At 55.3% G+C, this 16,395-nt stretch overlaps 2 protein-coding genes across 2 annotated transcripts; one reads left to right on the plus strand and one right to left on the minus strand.

The window, feature by feature from the left end:
• Positions 1-5,765: 5,765 nt before the first annotated feature.
• Positions 5,766-9,848, plus strand: ANGPTL6 (angiopoietin like 6). Its single transcript, XM_060297155.2, has 6 exons — positions 5,766-5,910; positions 5,988-6,570; positions 7,391-7,568; positions 8,124-8,311; positions 8,391-8,661; positions 9,168-9,848. Exons 2-6 carry the CDS (start codon positions 5,995-5,997, stop codon positions 9,356-9,358), a joined length of 1,404 nt encoding a protein of 467 aa, XP_060153138.1. The 5' UTR covers positions 5,766-5,910; positions 5,988-5,994; the 3' UTR covers positions 9,359-9,848.
• Positions 9,559-14,117, minus strand: SHFL (shiftless antiviral inhibitor of ribosomal frameshifting). The gene is made up of 8 exons (XM_030879615.3): positions 13,776-14,117; positions 13,184-13,307; positions 12,946-12,995; positions 11,531-11,569; positions 11,252-11,401; positions 10,668-10,771; positions 10,385-10,539; positions 9,559-9,852 (listed from the first exon to the last, which is right to left on the minus strand). The coding sequence occupies exons 1-8, from the start codon at positions 13,794-13,796 to the stop codon at positions 9,647-9,649; spliced, it is 849 nt and encodes a 282-aa protein (XP_030735475.1). The 5' UTR covers positions 13,797-14,117; the 3' UTR covers positions 9,559-9,646.
• Between the last annotated feature and the right edge of the window lie 2,278 nt (positions 14,118-16,395).

Consider the following 16,395-nt stretch of genomic DNA (forward strand, 5'->3'; position numbering starts at 1 on the left):
GATGATGTATGCACAGTACTTGGCACACTGGCGCCAGGCACTTGGGGACCCGAAAAGGGGATAGCACCTTGGCAGTTACTCATTTAGGCCCCAGGTCCTGAGGACCAGCTGTCCCCCGCGGGGGCCCTGTCTGCGGACGGGCTGAGGGATGGAAATTCCACATCACCTTCTGGAAATTCAGAGCAAGGCGGTAGCTTCGTGAATAATTCACCCCCTCCCAGTTTCCGCTCAAAGCCCCAGCCTTGGCCTCAGGCCTCTGGCTTCTTCCCCAGAACCTTCGGGTGGGGGGAAGAGATCCCCCAACATCTCTCTCCCTGTTCCATCTGTCTCTGTCTCCCTCTCCCCAGCTTTGAACTTGCCAAAAATTGTCTCCTTCGTCATCTGTAAGTTTCCATCTTTCTCCTCTCTCTGTCTGTCCCTATCCCCATTTCTCTCTTCTCATCTCTATCCCCATCTCCCATCTCTCTCCCGATCTCCCAGACGTTTCTCCTTCTCTGTCTCTCTGACTCTCTCTCCCTCCTGTCATCCCCTCTCCTTGACTTAGGAGGTTTCTTCTCTCTCTGCTGCCAGTGGGGGAAGCTGGAGGGGGCCCAGCGTGGTGGTGGGGGGGGCGCCAGCCCAGGCCGGGAGCCCAGCCTGGCAGCCTCTCTCAGATCTGGGACGACCATTTCCTCCTTCAGCCCGGGAGGCCACTCGGGTTACGAGTTCAGGACTGTAGGAAATGGGAGGAGACTGCTAGTCGGGGAGGCCTTCTTACAAGTCGGAGACCCTAGCCTGGTGGGGGCTCTACGTGAGTCACTTTGTTCTGTCTGTTTTCGGCCCTGCAGGACCTGACCTGTGTGAGGATGTGAGAGTGTGTGTGGGAGATAAATGGAAACTTGCGCTGGGCTGTGGGCGGGTATCAGGGGCTCGCCGTGTGCCTGATTTGTGTCTCTGCGCTTGCCAGTGTGTGACCATGTGTACCTGGGTGTGTACATGCCTGATGCAGATTTACAGACACGCTCAGCCCACGGGGTATTTTCCTTTAAGTCGTGGTGTGTGCGTGTGTGACCGCATTTTGTTTTTAGTTTTTGTTGTTTTTTTAATTAATTAATTTATTTTTGGCTGCGTTGGGTCTTCGTTGCTGCGTGTGGGCTTTCTCTAGTTGCGGTGAGCGGGGGCTACTCTTTGTTGCGTTTCGCGGGCTTCTCATGGTGGTGGCTTCTCTTTGTTGCAGAGCACGGGCTCTAGGTGCACGGGCTCTAGTAGTTGTGGCACGTGGGCTCAGTAGCTGTGGCTTGCGGGCTCTAGAGCGCAGGCTCAGTAGTTGTGGTGCACGGGCTTAGTTGCTCCGTGGCATGTGGGATCTTCCTGGACCAGGGCTCGAACCCGTGTCCCATGCATTGGCAGGTAGATTATTATTATTAATTAATTAATTAATTAATTTTTGGCTGCGTTGGGTCTTCGTTGCTGCACGCAGGCTTTCTCTAGTTGCAGCGAGTGGGAGCTACTCTTTGTTGCGGTGAACGGGCTTCTCATTGTGATGGCTTCTCTTGTTGTGGAGCACGGGCTCTAGGCGCGCAGGCTTCAGTAGTTGTGGCACGTGGGATCAGTAGCTGTGGCTCGAGGGCTCTAGAGCACAGGCTCACTTGTTGTGGCACACGGGCTTAGTTGCTCCGTGGCATGTGGGATCTTCCTGGACCAGGGCTCGAACCTATGTCCCCCGCATGGGCAGGCGGATTCTTAACCACTGCACCACCAGGGAAGTCCTGTGACCACATTTTGAACACATAGTTGCTTCCTAAATCTGTGCTATTTCCAGTTGTGTCTTTATTTATTTATTTTTTTTGACTGTACCACGCGGCTTGTGGGATCTTAGTTCCCAGACTAGGGATCGAACCTGGGCCCCAGCAGTGAAAGCGCTGAGTCCTAACCACTGGACCCCCAGGGAATTCCCTCCAGTTATGTTGTTGTAATTGTCTGTGCCGGGAAAATCCACGGACACACACACATACACATACACACACACAGATTCCATCTGTCTATCTTTGCTGCTTTGTGCAGTGGTTTCCATGTCTCATTGGGTATCCGTGTGTGTCTTTGTGCTCTACTGTTATGTGCACACACAGAGGTGTGTGTGTGACTGTTGTGGTATATGTGTGTGAGTTCTGGAGCCATGTTACCTGGGCCGAATACCATTGCCGATCCTTTCTTTGGCTGTGTGACCACAGGCAAGTTGCTCACCCTCTCTGAGGCTCCGTTCTCTGCTGTAAAATGTGGCTACATACAGAAACCAGCTCTGGTTGCTAGGATTAAATGAGATACAAAATGTAGAGTTTAGAGTCATGCCTGACAGGCTGCAGGTGCCGCTGATATTCGCTACTGTTGTTCTCTGTGGGGTGTGTGTGTGTGTGTGTGTGTGTGTGTGTGTGTGTGTGGTTGCCTGTCTATGTCTGAGGCTGGGATCCATGCAGCCTCCCTGGGCCTGCAGCCTCCCACGCTCTGTGCTGTGCTGTGGGGGGAACGTCCAGGGCGCTGAACTGTGTTATCAGGCTCTGGTGGCCTGGGCAGGAGGGTCTGGCAATTCTGCCTCAGTTCTCACATGGGAAATGCTAAATATTTACAGTTTGGAGCTCCTGGGCTCAGCATCACCACTCTAGTCCCAGGCTCTGGGTAGTTACCAAGCCTCCTCCCTCCTGCTCTCCCACCAGCCTATCCCCTTCTCCAGTTCAGAGGCCCTGCTGGACCCTCAGCTCCTCCTCGGACTTCTTGTGTCTGCTGCGGGCCTTGCTGAACTCAGGGTCTTGGTCGTGAGAGGTGAGAGCGCAGGAGGGTGGGAGGGCAGGTGGAGGCTGAATCTGTCTGTTGGGAAACCTGGGTCTTGGCTTGGCTGGGGGACTCCCCAGACCTCCTCTTTACTCCAGGCTGAGATCCTGGAAGGCAGTGGATGTTACACACACACTGGTTCAAACGGGTTTGGTCCATCCCTGTTGTGGAGGGCCTGATGTCTTCGGGCGGGGGGCGGCAATGAGAGGTCCCTGCTCTGCCCTTGGTAGCTAGTGCTTGGGGTGTGAGTACAGTAGTGAATATGCCTTTCTCCAGCACAGAGCCCTCCAAGATTCCCACATGACTCAGAGTAAAACCCCAAGTCCTCCTCAAGGTTCACAAGGCCCTGCACACTTTGCCCCCATCACTTCCTCCTGCTCTCCGCCTCACTAATTCTGTTGCAGCCTTACAGGCTTCCCTGCTATTTCTTGGGAATATCAAGTAAGGTTCAACCTCAGGGCCTTTGCACTTGCTGTTCCCTCTGCCTGAATGCTCTTCCCTTTCTCTCTCTTCCTTCAGGTCTTCACTCAAGTGTCATCTTCTCAGTAATGTCTGACTCCTCTATTTAAAATGCACCCCCAGCCCAGGTCTCCCACCCCCTTCCCTGTTTTTCTACTAAGCACTTACCTCTGGCCTACCCACCATCTGTTTTCCCAACCTGCTCCACAAGGGCAGGGGTTTTGTCTGTGTTGGTCACAGCTGTGTCCCCATCTCCTGGAACAGCTCCTGACACACAACAGGTGCTCAAGGAATGCTTGTAGAGTGTGTGAACAAGGCAATGTGTGTGACAATGAAGCCTGCAGGACATGCGCCTGTGTGGCCACCAGGATGTGTGGGTTTGGAATATGGTGGATCGTGGCGCAGACAGGGCCAGCATGTGGACATGTGGAACATTTTCTTAATGTTGGCATGTGCACATGGGAGGGATGTGTTTCCCCATCAGACAGCCTGCAAGTGTGTGAACCCCAGGAATGAAGACAATGGAGGCCCGCGTGTGGATCCTGCAGGGCCGCGGGTTGGTGGCCACAAGTATACAGCTCACCTGTGGGAGCCAGGGAACACCTGGCGGGGGCGGGGCATGTGGGCAGATCCGGGGCATGTGGGTGTTGCGGGGTGTGTGTGATGCCTGGCACTGTTTTAGGCGCTGCGGACAGAGCAGTGAACAAAAGCCAGGCTCAGCCTCTGGGAGCTTATGTTTTGGTGGAGGAATTCAGATCATAAACAATGGCAAACAAACAAGGCAATTGCAGAGTGATAAATGCTAAAATGAAATGGACGGACTGTGCTAGGGCGTGCCCAAGCAGGGGCGACTCTAAATGGGGTAGTCAAAGAGGGCTTCTTTTTTTTTAAATTTATTTTTGGCTGTTGGGTCGTCTTTGCTGCATGTGGGCTTTATCTAGTTGCGGTGAGCGGGGGCTACTCTTCGTTGTGGTGCGCGGGTTTCTCATTGCGGTGGCTTCTTTTGTTGCAGAGCACGGGCTCCAGGCGCATGGGCTTCAGTAGTTGTGGCACACGGGCTCGGTAGTTGTGGCTCACGGGCTCTAGAGCACAGGCTCAGTAGCTGTGGCACACGGGCTTCGTTGCTCTGAGGCATGTGGGATCTTCCCGGACCAGAGATTGAACCCGTGTCCGCTGCATTGGCAGGCGGATTCTTAACCACTGTGCCACCAGGGAAGTCCCTCAAAGAGGGCTTCTGAGGAGGAGACAGCTGAGCTGACACCTGAATAAGGAGAGACAGGGAGCTGTGATAAATTCAGGGAAGAATATTCCAGGCTGCGGAAACAGCAAGTGCAAAGGCTCTGAGGCTCGAGGGTCCCTTGTGTGTTTGAGGAACAGCCAGGCCAGGGTGCCTGAAGCAGAGTGAGCGCGGTGGGTGGGAGGATGAATGGGAGGAGGGGAGGGCAGGGAGGGGCCTGGGCAGAGCATGCAGGGCCTTGTGGGCTGCAGGGAGGACTTGGGCTTTTCCTCAGAGTGAGGAGGAAGCCACAGAGGTCCTGAGCAGAGGAGGAGGGACGTGACCTGTCTTGGGTGTTCACGGGTATCCTCTGGCCACTGTGGGAGAAACAGAGCAGAGATTGAGGATGGAAGCCTGGAGACCTGGCAGGCAGCTGCTCTAAGGAAATCCAGATGGTGTCTTGAGCTGGGATCATGGGAGGGAGTGAGAATAGGGGGGAATGTGGAGGAAGTCAGGGTCTAAACACAAGAGCTGATAGGCCTGGCTGATGGTTTCCATCTGCCATGAAGAGACATGAATGACTCTGGAGTTTTGGTCTGAGAACATGGGAAATAGGGTGTCCGCTACTAGACTGAGTTAATGAGACTTTCTCTTCATCTCCCCTCACCCGCCCCCCCCCCCCACCTGTTTCCCCATGGCTTCTGCTCCAGTTTCCTCCAGGTTCCTTTAATACATCAGGCATGGTCCAACCTCAGGGCCTTTGCACTTTCTATTCCCCCTGCCAGGGACCTCTTTTCTCCCAGATACCCCCATGGTTTCCTCCCTCACCTCTTTCAGGTCTTTGTTCAAAACTGTCACCTCTTCCAGGCCTTCCCTCCTCTCAAATTGCCCCTGCACATATCCGCATATCTCTGTCTTTTACTGTTTTTTTTTTTTTTTTTGGTAGTTGTTTGTTTCTTTGGCCGCGCCGTGCAGGTTGCGGGATCTTAGTTCCCAGACTAGGGATCGAACCCCGGCCCCTTGCAATGGAAGCCGGGAGTCTTAACCACTGGACACCCAGGGAATTCCCCTCTGTCTTTTACTAAAAGTACCTTTTATCTTTAGTACCTAGGGCTGTCTAATACACTCAATTAATTCTAAGTTTATTTGGTCCTTGCTCACCAGGGCAGGGATTTTTGTGTTTTGTTCCCAACTGTATTCCCAGCGCGTAGAACTCAGGCCAGCACACAGTTAGCACTCAGAGAATGCTTGCTGAATGAATGGACGAGACACACTGACCCGCAGGGAGCCTGGAACTCAGTGGGGAGGCCAGAGCTGGATTCTATTGGCGTATCTCCAGCCTCGGGACAGGGAAAGGGATGGAGGCGGGCGTGTGTGGACCCTGATCTACGCAGGTGTACACCTGTGCATTCCCGCGTGGGACCACATAGGTATGGCCCAGCTTGAGAGTCGGGGGTCGAGCCTGCGTTCCGGGGCCCCCTCCTTCCCGTTCATCCTCTGCCTGCAGGTCCGCCATGTCGGCACCCCGGCTGCTCACGATGCAGCTGTTGCTCTTGCTGGACGCTTGGTGGGCGCGCGCAGCCGCCCCGCGCTGCACCTACACCTTCGTGCTGCCCCCGCAGAAGTTCACAGGCGCCGTGTGCTGGAGCGGGCCGGCGGCTCCGCGCCCAACTCCGGAGGCCGTGAACGCCAGCGACGTGGCGGCACTGCGCGTGCGAGTGGGCCGCCACGAGGAGCTGCTGCGCGAACTTCAGCGGCTGGCGACGGCCGACGGCGCTGTAGCCGGCGAGGTGCGTGCGCTGCGCAAGGAGAGCCGTGGCCTGAGCGCGCGCCTGGGCCAGCTGCGCGCGCAGCTGCAGCACGAGGCGGGACCGGGGGCGGGGCTAGGCCTGGGGGCGGAGCCTGCCGCCGCGCTGGCGCTGCTTGGGGAGCGTGTGCTGAACGCCTCGGCCGAGGCGCAGCGCGCCGCCGCCCGCTTCCACCAGCTGGACGTCAAGTTCCGCGAGCTGGCACAGCTGGTCAGCCAGCAGAGTGGCCTCATCTCCCGCCTGGAACGCCTGTGCCCGGGGAGTGCGGGCGGGCAGCAGCAGGTAACTCTGAAACTATCTCCCTCCCCAAATAGCAGCCACTTCTTGTGAGCATCTTCAGTAGATGGGCCCCCTGAAACCCCGTGCCCTTTTTTTTTTTTTTTTTTGGCCGCGCTGCGGGGCATGCGGGATCTTCGTTCCCCGACCAGGGATCGAACCCGTGCCCCCTGCAGTGGAAGCACCGAATCTTAACCACTGGACCGCCAGGGAAGTCCCAACCCCATGATTCTCAGTTCCGAAATACAAAAAGCTCCAAAAACGGACCCCTACCTCTTCCCCAGTAACTCATTTGGGTCAAAACGCAACTGGTAGCTACTTGAAGTCTTTACTTATCTACCTAATATGAATACTCATAGGATCCTATAATCAAGCATATTATTAATATGTGATAAAGACCAAAGACCTCGTTGGGGGTGTTAGGTAATATAGAGGTAGACCCTGCATTACTGTTTCTAACTCCTGCTATATTATTCTAAATTCTGGATTATGTCTCACCTTAGGTTTTGAATAAGCAATTGTTGCTTTGTGACAGTACCTAACTTACAGGGTGGTTGGGAGGATTCAGTAAGTTAGTAATATTGGATGTACTCATATTATCCCTACTTCACAGAAAAGTTTGGAGGCACAGATCGGTTAAGCTATTAACACCAGAGCAGGAGTTTAAGCCCAGCTCTGTCTCTTCTTGACTACTAGAGTTAGGCTTGGGAAGATCAATACACGCCCCTGCTTGATCTTCCCATCTGGGTGCTAGGAGATTTACGAGCCCAGAGCGTCCTGGGCTAAGGGTTAGTGCAATCACATCTAACTCTCTTGGTTACCCCAGGTCCTGCCACCGCCCCTGGTGCCTGTGGTTCCAGTCAGTCTGGTAGGTGGCACCAATGACACCAGCAGGAGGATGAACTCAGCCCCAGAATCCCAGAGAGACCAGACCCTGAGACAGCAGGGGCCCTTGGCCTCTCCTGTGCCCTCAGGGCACCCTGCTGTCCCTACCAAGCCAGCAGGTAAGACAAGGGCAGGCCTGTTGAGGGTGTGAGGAGCCAGGAGATTCCCAGTGCAGCATGAATAGAGGGAAATATGAGTCAGGACTTTAATGCCAGATTCCTCTCATGCTGGGGGGCCTGGAGGAAATGATGCTTTTATCCTGATAATGGAACAGGGAGATATGGCTCTTACTTTGATAAACACCAAAATTCTTACTATGGTGTGAAAATAAGAGAGGTACTCTTACTTTGACAAGAGGGCAGGGGATTCAGGACTGCTACTTTGGTGAGAATTTGAGGGAATTCAGAGGGCCATGTTCAAGACCTCTATTCTGATGAGGAGACCATAGAAGGAGAATTTAAGAATCCCAGGCTCCACATTTGCTTTAGTGAGAGAAGAATGACTTAGAGTCTTATTTAGGTAAGAAAAGGGGTATTGGGGCTCTTATTCTGGAGAGGGAATAGGAGAGGCAGTTCGACTGTTCTGGTAAGGGGACCAGTGAGAATCAGGACTCTTACTCCAGTAAAGGGTTGACTGGTCCAGGTTGTGCCTGTCCCATATCCCTGTGCCCGCAGGCCCATGGCGGGATTGTGCAGAGGCCCGCCAGGCAGGCCATGGACAGAGCGGAGTGTATGAGCTACGAGTGGGCCGGCATGTGTTGTCAGCATGGTGTGAGCAACAGCTGGAAGGTGGAGGCTGGACTGTGATCCAGAGGCGGCAAGATGGCTCCGTCAACTTCTTCACTACCTGGCAGCACTACAAGGTGGGCACAGGTGGGTGGGGCAAGGCTGGGCAGGGGAAGGAGACCTGCTGCTGACTCCCTGACTTTCCTGCCCTGCCAGGTGGGCTTTGGGCAGCCTGATGGGGAATACTGGCTGGGCCTTGAACCTGTGCATCAGCTGACCAGCCATGGGGACCATGAGCTACTGGTGCTCCTCGAGGACTGGGGAGGCCGCGGGGCACGTGCCCACTATGATGGTTTTTCCCTGGAGCCTGAGAGTGACCACTACCGCCTACGGCTTGGCCATTACCACGGAGATGCTGGAGACTCTCTATCCTGGCACAATGACAAGCCTTTCAGCACCGTGGATAGGGACCGAGACTCCTATTCTGGTAAAGAGCTCTCATTCTGGTGGTGGTGGTGGGGAGGGAGTAGGAGACTGTTAGTGAGGAAATGAAAGGGGGTGGGGTAAGACTTTCCTCTGGTAAGGATCAGGATAAACAGGAGAGTGGAGGACAGGACTCTTATTCTGGTGAGGGGGTGCGGAGTCCAGATTCATTCTCTGATTAGGCAGTAAGAGTCAGGATTCCTGCCTTTGTGAAAGGTGGTGGGGGGGTGGGGGGAATAGGGGGAGGTATGAGAGCTAGGACTCTTATTCTAGAAAGGAAGTAGAGAAGGTTGTTTTCCCTGATAAAGGAATGAGAGGTAAAGCTCCTAGTTTGCAGAAAGGGTGGAGAAAATGTGGCTTGTACTTTGGTAAGGGGATAAGGAAGGAATTAAGGCTATTACTCTGAAGAAGGTATGGGGACAGAGGATGCCTGGCAAAAGCCTTGTACTAATGAGGTGCTGGTAGAGGCTTTTATTCTGGTGAGAAGACATGGATTCTCTCTTCCCTCAGGTAACTGCGCCCTGTACCAGCGGGGAGGCTGGTGGTACCATGCCTGTGCCCACTCCAACCTCAATGGTGTGTGGCATCGTGGTGGCCACTACCGTAGCCGTTACCAGGACGGCGTTTACTGGGCCGAGTTTCGTGGTGGGGCTTACTCTCTCAAGAAGGTTGCCATGCTGATCAGGCCCCTGAGGCTGTGACCATCTGTTCATCTGTCCCCCAGGTCACAGGGGATGTGTGTCCGCAGGAGCCCAAGTTGTCCTGGCCACACCTCCTTTGTGACTCAGTGTGGGCCGCGTCCCACAGACCTCTTCTCGTTGTGGATCTGCTCCCCAGGACCCTGAAAACAGCACCCAGGAATCCCCCTGCCAGCATCTTGGACCCAGACGGCTCCCCAAGGGCATTTAGATCTCCATTTGAGCTCGTATTTTATAACAACACAAAATATGCACAGACCGTGTCTGGTTTGCATCTGCACCTGGCAGGGGTCACTCCCCGTGACCGCCCTCGTCCTCCTCCTTCAGGTCCTCCAGAATGAGGTTGTCCAGGTCTTCCAGGAGGCCCCCCTGGCTCAGGCAGGTGGCCACAGTGGAGCCACTGCTGATGTGGAGGTTGCTGGGGTGCAGGACTTTGGGCAGGTGGTTCTGCTTCCGACTCTTGGGGTGTGCGCAGGACGTCCCAGGCACGTGGGGCTCTGGGGAGGGAGAGGTTCTGAGGTCGTGGGGCTTGAGGCCACGGGGAGCTCTGGGAAGGGGAGGGGCTGAGGCTACAGGCTCTGGGGCCAGAGCTACAGGAAATTCAGAGGTGAAAGTCACAGGTGTTGAAGCCACAGGAGACCCAGGGACATGGGCGTCACCTGAGACTACAGAGGACACAACAGGAGCCAAGAACACAGAGACCACAGGGACAGAGTCCACAGGACACTGGGGTGTGGGCCACCAGAGTGAAACCACAGAACTTTATGTGAGGAGACATGGAAGGTGGATGACGCCATGGGAGGTGGGTGTTAGGAGGGGCAGGGGTCCTGAGTGACCTGGAGGTAAGGAGGCTGGAGGCCCGTGGAAGATGTGGAAGGAGGGGCCATTGCAGTGGGAGATGAAAAGGCCTCCAGGACGGAGGCCTTAGGAGGTATGCGGAAGAAGCAGGTAGAGACCTTGGTTCTTAAAGGCTCAGAGGTGTATGCCCGGAATGGGGGGGTAGGCCATGGGGACGCGCCAGGCCCTCACCTCGCCGATTGTAGCAGTCCTCAGCCGAGCAGGAGTGGGTGTGGGTGCTGCGGCGATCTGTGTCCCGGTCCCAGCGTGGAGGGAGGATCCGTGTCAGATCCACGGGGAAGCCGCACCCGTAGCAGGGGGACCGGGACCCCATCTGTGCCCAGCCCCTGGGGGCGGGCAGGGCCGTGAGGGTCCAAGGGCCAGCTGGGCCAGGGTGGGGCCGGGGCAGGGAGGGGCAGGGCTGGGGTGGGGCAGGGCCGAGGATGGGAGGTGGGGGTGGGGTCAGCGCCCTCACCGGAAGTTGTGCCGACATCTCGGGCAGTGGAACTCAGCCACGCCCCACATCTTATCACTGGGCACCGGCTCGTAGCGCTTCCGGCATTTCCTGCATCTGGACACCTGGGGGTGCGGAGAGAGGGGCAGGCTTGCTGTCTGAGGTGAGCAGTGATAGCCTGATGTTAGCCAGATCGAGATTTACACTATGGAAATTGGCAAACACTGTAAATCTGGGGGTGCCTCCGCCCCACGAGAGCCGGTTATTAGGCATTTACCAGAAGCATACCACTGGTCAGGGGGTTCAGAAGCCAGATTTGGGGTTGTGGTTTGGGGGTCAGGTTTGATTTCTGTGGTAGCTGTCAAACTGTGTAGTCAGAGGTCAGGCTCTGGGATAAGAGTTGAGCTTCTCAAGTTGAATGTCAAGTTGAAAAGTCCAGCTCAGTGGGTTGGGGTTAGGGTCTGAGATTGGGGTTGATCTCTGAGGTTGCAGGTCCGGGGTTGGGCTCTCAGAGGCTGATGTTCTTGGGTCAGAGGTTTGGACACTGAGAGTGGGGCTTTGGAGTGGAGCCGGGACAGAACCAAGGTCAGAGGTTGGGTTATCACCTCCTTCCGCTGGGGCACGCGGCGCCACCAGACATGGTCACAGGAGGAGCAGGCGAACTGCCGGTCCACGGCAGGGATGAGATCTTCCTGGGCACGTTGGAACATGCGTAGGTTGGCTTCTGTTAGTGGCAGGAGCGAGGTCGCCACCGCCTGCAGAATGGAGACGGTGGTCAGCCCTCTTCTCCCCTTCCTGCCCCTACAATGTCCCTCCTCCTCACCTATGAACACCCCCATGGATGTCCTCCCTGCTTACCTCCCTGTCCCACATCCTGGACTCACCTGGATGTCCCGGTCCTGCTTCATGTCCTCTGGGGGGTCCTGGGTGGAAACACCAGGGGCAGAAACTGGAGATGTGGTTCACGCCTCTTTTCTGGGGGCGGGGCTTCTGCACGGGGAGGCAGGGTTCTGGCCCCATATAAGAGTAGAGTGTCCCTAACTCAGGAGGAGTTGATTGAGCAGCATACACTTCCTGAGGGCAGGATGTGTGACCTCAGTTGTCCTTATAGCAACCCTGGGAGGTGGGCACACCTGTCATCCCCATTGCTCAGACGGGGATACTGAGGCCCAGAGCCGGGAGAGGGCTTGCCTGAGATTACCCTGAGTGAGCATGGCGGAACAGGCTGGACCCCATGCTCCCTTCCTGCCAATGAATGCCACACACTTGCTGGCATTGTGACAGGTCACCTCTTTGAGGCCATGCTGCTTTAGGTTAAGTGCTTGAGCTCTGGATTCAGATAGATGCAGGTTGAAACCCTGGCTTCATCACTTCCAGCTGTGGGGGTGTGGCCAAGCCACTCCTCCTAATGAGGGACATCTAAGAGCCCAGGTTCTGACTCTTGGTGGCCTGGGTTCAAATCCCAGCTGCCACCTGCATTCAGCATGAACCTGGTGAGTGACGTCATCACCCTGTGTCTCAATTTTCTCATCTGTAAAATGAACGTGATAAGTAATAGGACCTGTCTCACAGGACCTGTGGCAATGAAATAAGTCAACAGGTAATATTCCTGGAGTCCTGCCGCAGGGGAAGTGCTCAATCAATGATACTCTTGGCTATTTTTATCATACTCATTATATGTATAACTGTAAATATATAAATGTTAAGGGTATAATACGTACTTTATTATACTCTTTAACAACTCTGTGCTGGGTCTTTCAGGCAGGCCAACCGGTACGCCAGCCACCAAAGCCATCTAAGGGGCAAAGTGGCCATGCAAAGCCTTTCATTCATTCATTCATTCATTCACATGGGTTCCCCTGCCCCTCTCTCCTCTCTGATCTCCTGCTCATCCCAGCCTGTCTGTATGTTCCTTTTGTCATGCCACCCCTCTTCCAGGAAGACCCTCTCCAACCCCTCCCCTTCCCAGAGGTCACTCCTCCTTAGTCTTGAAGAACTTGGTACCACCTCCTCCAGGAAGCTTTCCCTGATCTCTTTGGCTCCTCTATAATGACAATCGTGATTCGTTTCACTGCTTAGTTTCTTGTCTCTGTCTTCTATTTAATACAGTCAGCATGTAATGAGCATCTACTGTTTACAGGCTCCCTGGCCAGATACACGACTGAGAGGTGCATAAGTGAATGAGGCTAGACCATGAGTTGTGGACTGACAAGGCACAGAGGGGGCTCACCATGGATGAGCCTGACCCTTCTGTTCTCCCTCCCCTTACCACATCCTTTGAGGGGAGGGCGCAGTTTACCTGGGCATCCAGGTCATTACTCAGTTCCTGTCCATCTTTCTGCTTTACCCCTGGTGGGGAGAGTAAGTGTAAGTGAAAGGCCTTTGAAAGATCTTGTGGGAGTTTCTGGGCCCCGAACCCGATACAGACCACCCCCCAAAGAGATGATCTCATCGCCTCTTCCTACCCTCAGCAGAGACCACACCCCCTCCCCGCTCCCCAGCGGAACCCCCTGCAGGCAGGACCCCCGCCTGCTCACCGTACACGATGGAGCGCCCCACTCCGGTATGGTCGCTGCCAAACTTCCTCATCAGAGTCCCCGCCTTCTTGGAGGATACCTTCCCATGAAACTTCTCCCGGAGGCGCCGGACGCTCTTCTCCAGCTGGGGTGGGGAGACAGGGGCTCAGATGGAGGAAGGAGAGGCGCGATTGCCCCTCCCCCATCCCTAGGCATCCTTTTTTCACGGCCTGAACTTGACCCTTGGTTTTAGCCTCCGCACCCCCCCCCCCCAATCCCTCTACTGCATTTCCTGGAAAAAGCCAAAGTCCCCACAGGGCACTGGGGGAGGGAGCGGACTAAGGCGAACGTCCCACGCTAAGGGAGGAGGCCGGCTAGGTAACCCCTGGCCTCTGACCCTTGACCCAGCAGCCCCCGCTTTTCCTCGAGGAGGCCGCATTTCGCTCTGGGGCATGTGGCGGTCACTCTCCTTTCTGAGGGAGACGAGTGCCAGCCTGGGGGAAGGTCTAGGTTTCGGATGGAGTCCCCAGGAACTGCGAAGCCCCCTCCGCGTCCCCCGGCTCCTCCCCAGCATCTCTCGCGGGCCCCCGGCCCAGTTGTAGCCTTCTCCTACCTCCACACCTTCCTGAGACATGGTGGCGGCGCAGGTCCCGGCGAGGGTCCGCACTGGGCGCTCAGCGCCCCCCTACCTGGGTGCGCCCGTCTGTCCAGCTGCCTCTCAGGGCAGGGGGCGGGGCCTCCAGGCCGGCTCCGCCCTTCCTTTCCAGCCCTCCGTTTCGCTTTCGATTGGAAAGAGGGGGGACGGGGCGCGCTGGCTCCGCCCTGGCTCCACCTCTGCTCTTGCGCCCCAAACCCAGGCGGGCGCCCCCGATCTGCACCCTGCGGCGGAGCGCGCAGACCTCGGGCGGGGGAGGCGGCGCGGCCTCTGCAGTCGGTCACATGTCCCCACGCTGCGCGGGGTCCGCGTCTTCACGTCCCTCGTGGGGGCGGGGCCGCATCTGAAGGCCGCGGTGTGTCTCCCGGTCCCCGCTAGCTCGTGCTCCCCCAGTTCATCGCTCTGTCCCCTCCCCTCCCGTCCCCTCCTCTCCCCCAGGAATCAGGCGCTAATTAGGACCTGGACCCCTTTCTCACTTTGAGCCTCTTACCTCGCCACGTCCCCTCTCTGAACCTCAGTTTACTCCTCTGTAAGATGGGGATGATGATAGTGGCTACATCCTGGAGTGTGTGTGTGTGTGTGTGCCCGCGCGCGTGCGTGTGCCAGGATTCGAGTCCCCGGGTAGAGCACTTAGTAGCTCCTGGCATGCTGTAGACATTCAACTAGTCCCTGGGCCACCTACTATGTGCAAAATATGAAGGGGCAGGCAGTTGGCGGGAAGGAGGAGGTGCTTGCTAAAAATACTGATTCCTGGTCCCTAGCCGTTCTGCAGAATCGGGCTGTCTAGGGGTTCCAGGGGATCTGCACTGTAAAACGTTAAGGTTGAGAACCCCGGGGGGCCAGGACAATTTTAACCCAGCAAGCGGGGGAGGGGCTCTGTCCCAGCCTTGCCGCATCAGAAATGTCTTCTTGGAGGAGTCCTGGAAGTGTGACGGCTCAGCAGGTGAAGAATGGAGTGGGGGAAGGAAGCAGCTAGCCGTGCAAAACCCCCAGAATCAAGAGAGTCTAGCGCTTTAGGCCAGGGCTTCTCAGCCTCAGCAATATCGGCATTTTGGGCTGGATGGTTCTCTGTGGTGGGGGCCTGCTGTGTGCATCGTAGGATGTTTAGCAGCATCCCTGGCCTCAACCCGCTAGATGCCAGCGGCACCCCTGCCCCAGTCATGACAGCTGAAAATGTCTCCAGACGTTGCCAAATGTCCTCTGGGGGTGGCAAAATTGCATTAGGATAAATGACTCCTAAAACTTTTTCAACATGCACCTCTATCAGTAAAAATGTTGAAGCTCAACCCCCAGAGGGATATTTGTTTATAAGTTATATACAAATACAGTTATACTGAGAGATTCTGTAGATCACTTTATAATAATGTATTTATTACATGATGATATTCCTTAGCAAACTTAACAAAAAAGATTAAAAAAATGTTCTAATGTTTTCTACTTGAACCCCAAAGTTTTGTTTGTGGGGTCTATGCAGCCCTCCCTGGGGTGCATGTAAACAGTTCATGGTTCTTTGTGCTGAGTGGTGGGATTTCGGGCAGGGAAGGGGGGGTGGTATAGGCAGCACAGAGGACCTGGGATTTTATCCTGAGGGAAGTGGGGAGACATGGAGGGGCTCTCCCAGTATAGTTGCCAATTACTACTTACCCAGTGGAGGGGGAGGTCACAGCTATGTCCCACCCCTTGGTCAGGGTGGGCACAGAGCAGGCAGGAAACAGGTGGGAGTCTGATCCAGCCCCCACACAACTCAGGTCTGCTAGATTCTCATCCTAATGGCCACCACAGTGAGAGCTTACTCTGTGCCAGGCACTGTTCCACTGTGGACGCAGCATCAAAGAAAACAAAGATCCCTGCCCACATAAAGCTAGCATTCTAGTGGGGGAGACAGACAAGAAACAAATATGTAATAGGATAGGAGAGAATACATGCCAGGATGAAAAATGAACTGGGGCAGGGGGATGGGTAAAGGGAGTTTAGGGAAGCCTGCAGGAAGTAACATCTGAGTGGAGACCTGAAGGATGTGGGAGAAGAGAGTTCCAGGTAGAGGTGGGAGCCTGGGACTCTTGTTACCAGGTGTTGTAGTTCTCTGTTGCTGCATAACAAATAATCCCCAAATGTTATGGCTTAAAACAATAAACACGTATCAGTTCCTACGGTTTTTGTGGGTCAGGAATCCAGCAATGGCTTTACTGAGCTTTCTGGCTCAGGGTTTCCATAAGGTCGTAGTCAAGATGTTGACTGGGGCTGCAGCCATCTGAAAGTTTGACTGGGGCTGGAGGATCTTGCTTCCGTGGTGGCTCACGCACATGACTGGCAGGTGGGTGCTGATTGTTGGAGGGATGCCTCAATTCCTCCCTACTTGGGCTGTTTGTGCTTGATACTCCCAACCTGGCAGCTGGCCTCCACAGAGCAAGCAACCCAAGAGAAGGAAAGCCAGGTGGAAATTATATATTTCCAAGACCTCACCTTGAAAGTCACGTAGCATCACTTCTGCCGCCACATCCTGTGCGTTAAAATTGAGTCACTAGATCCAGACCATGTTTAGGGAGAGGGGAATAAAGACCCTGCCCTCTCTCCCCTC

This window comes from Globicephala melas, chromosome 3, assembly GCF_963455315.2.
Source record: "Globicephala melas chromosome 3, mGloMel1.2, whole genome shotgun sequence".
Taxonomy (NCBI): domain Eukaryota; kingdom Metazoa; phylum Chordata; class Mammalia; order Artiodactyla; family Delphinidae; genus Globicephala; species Globicephala melas.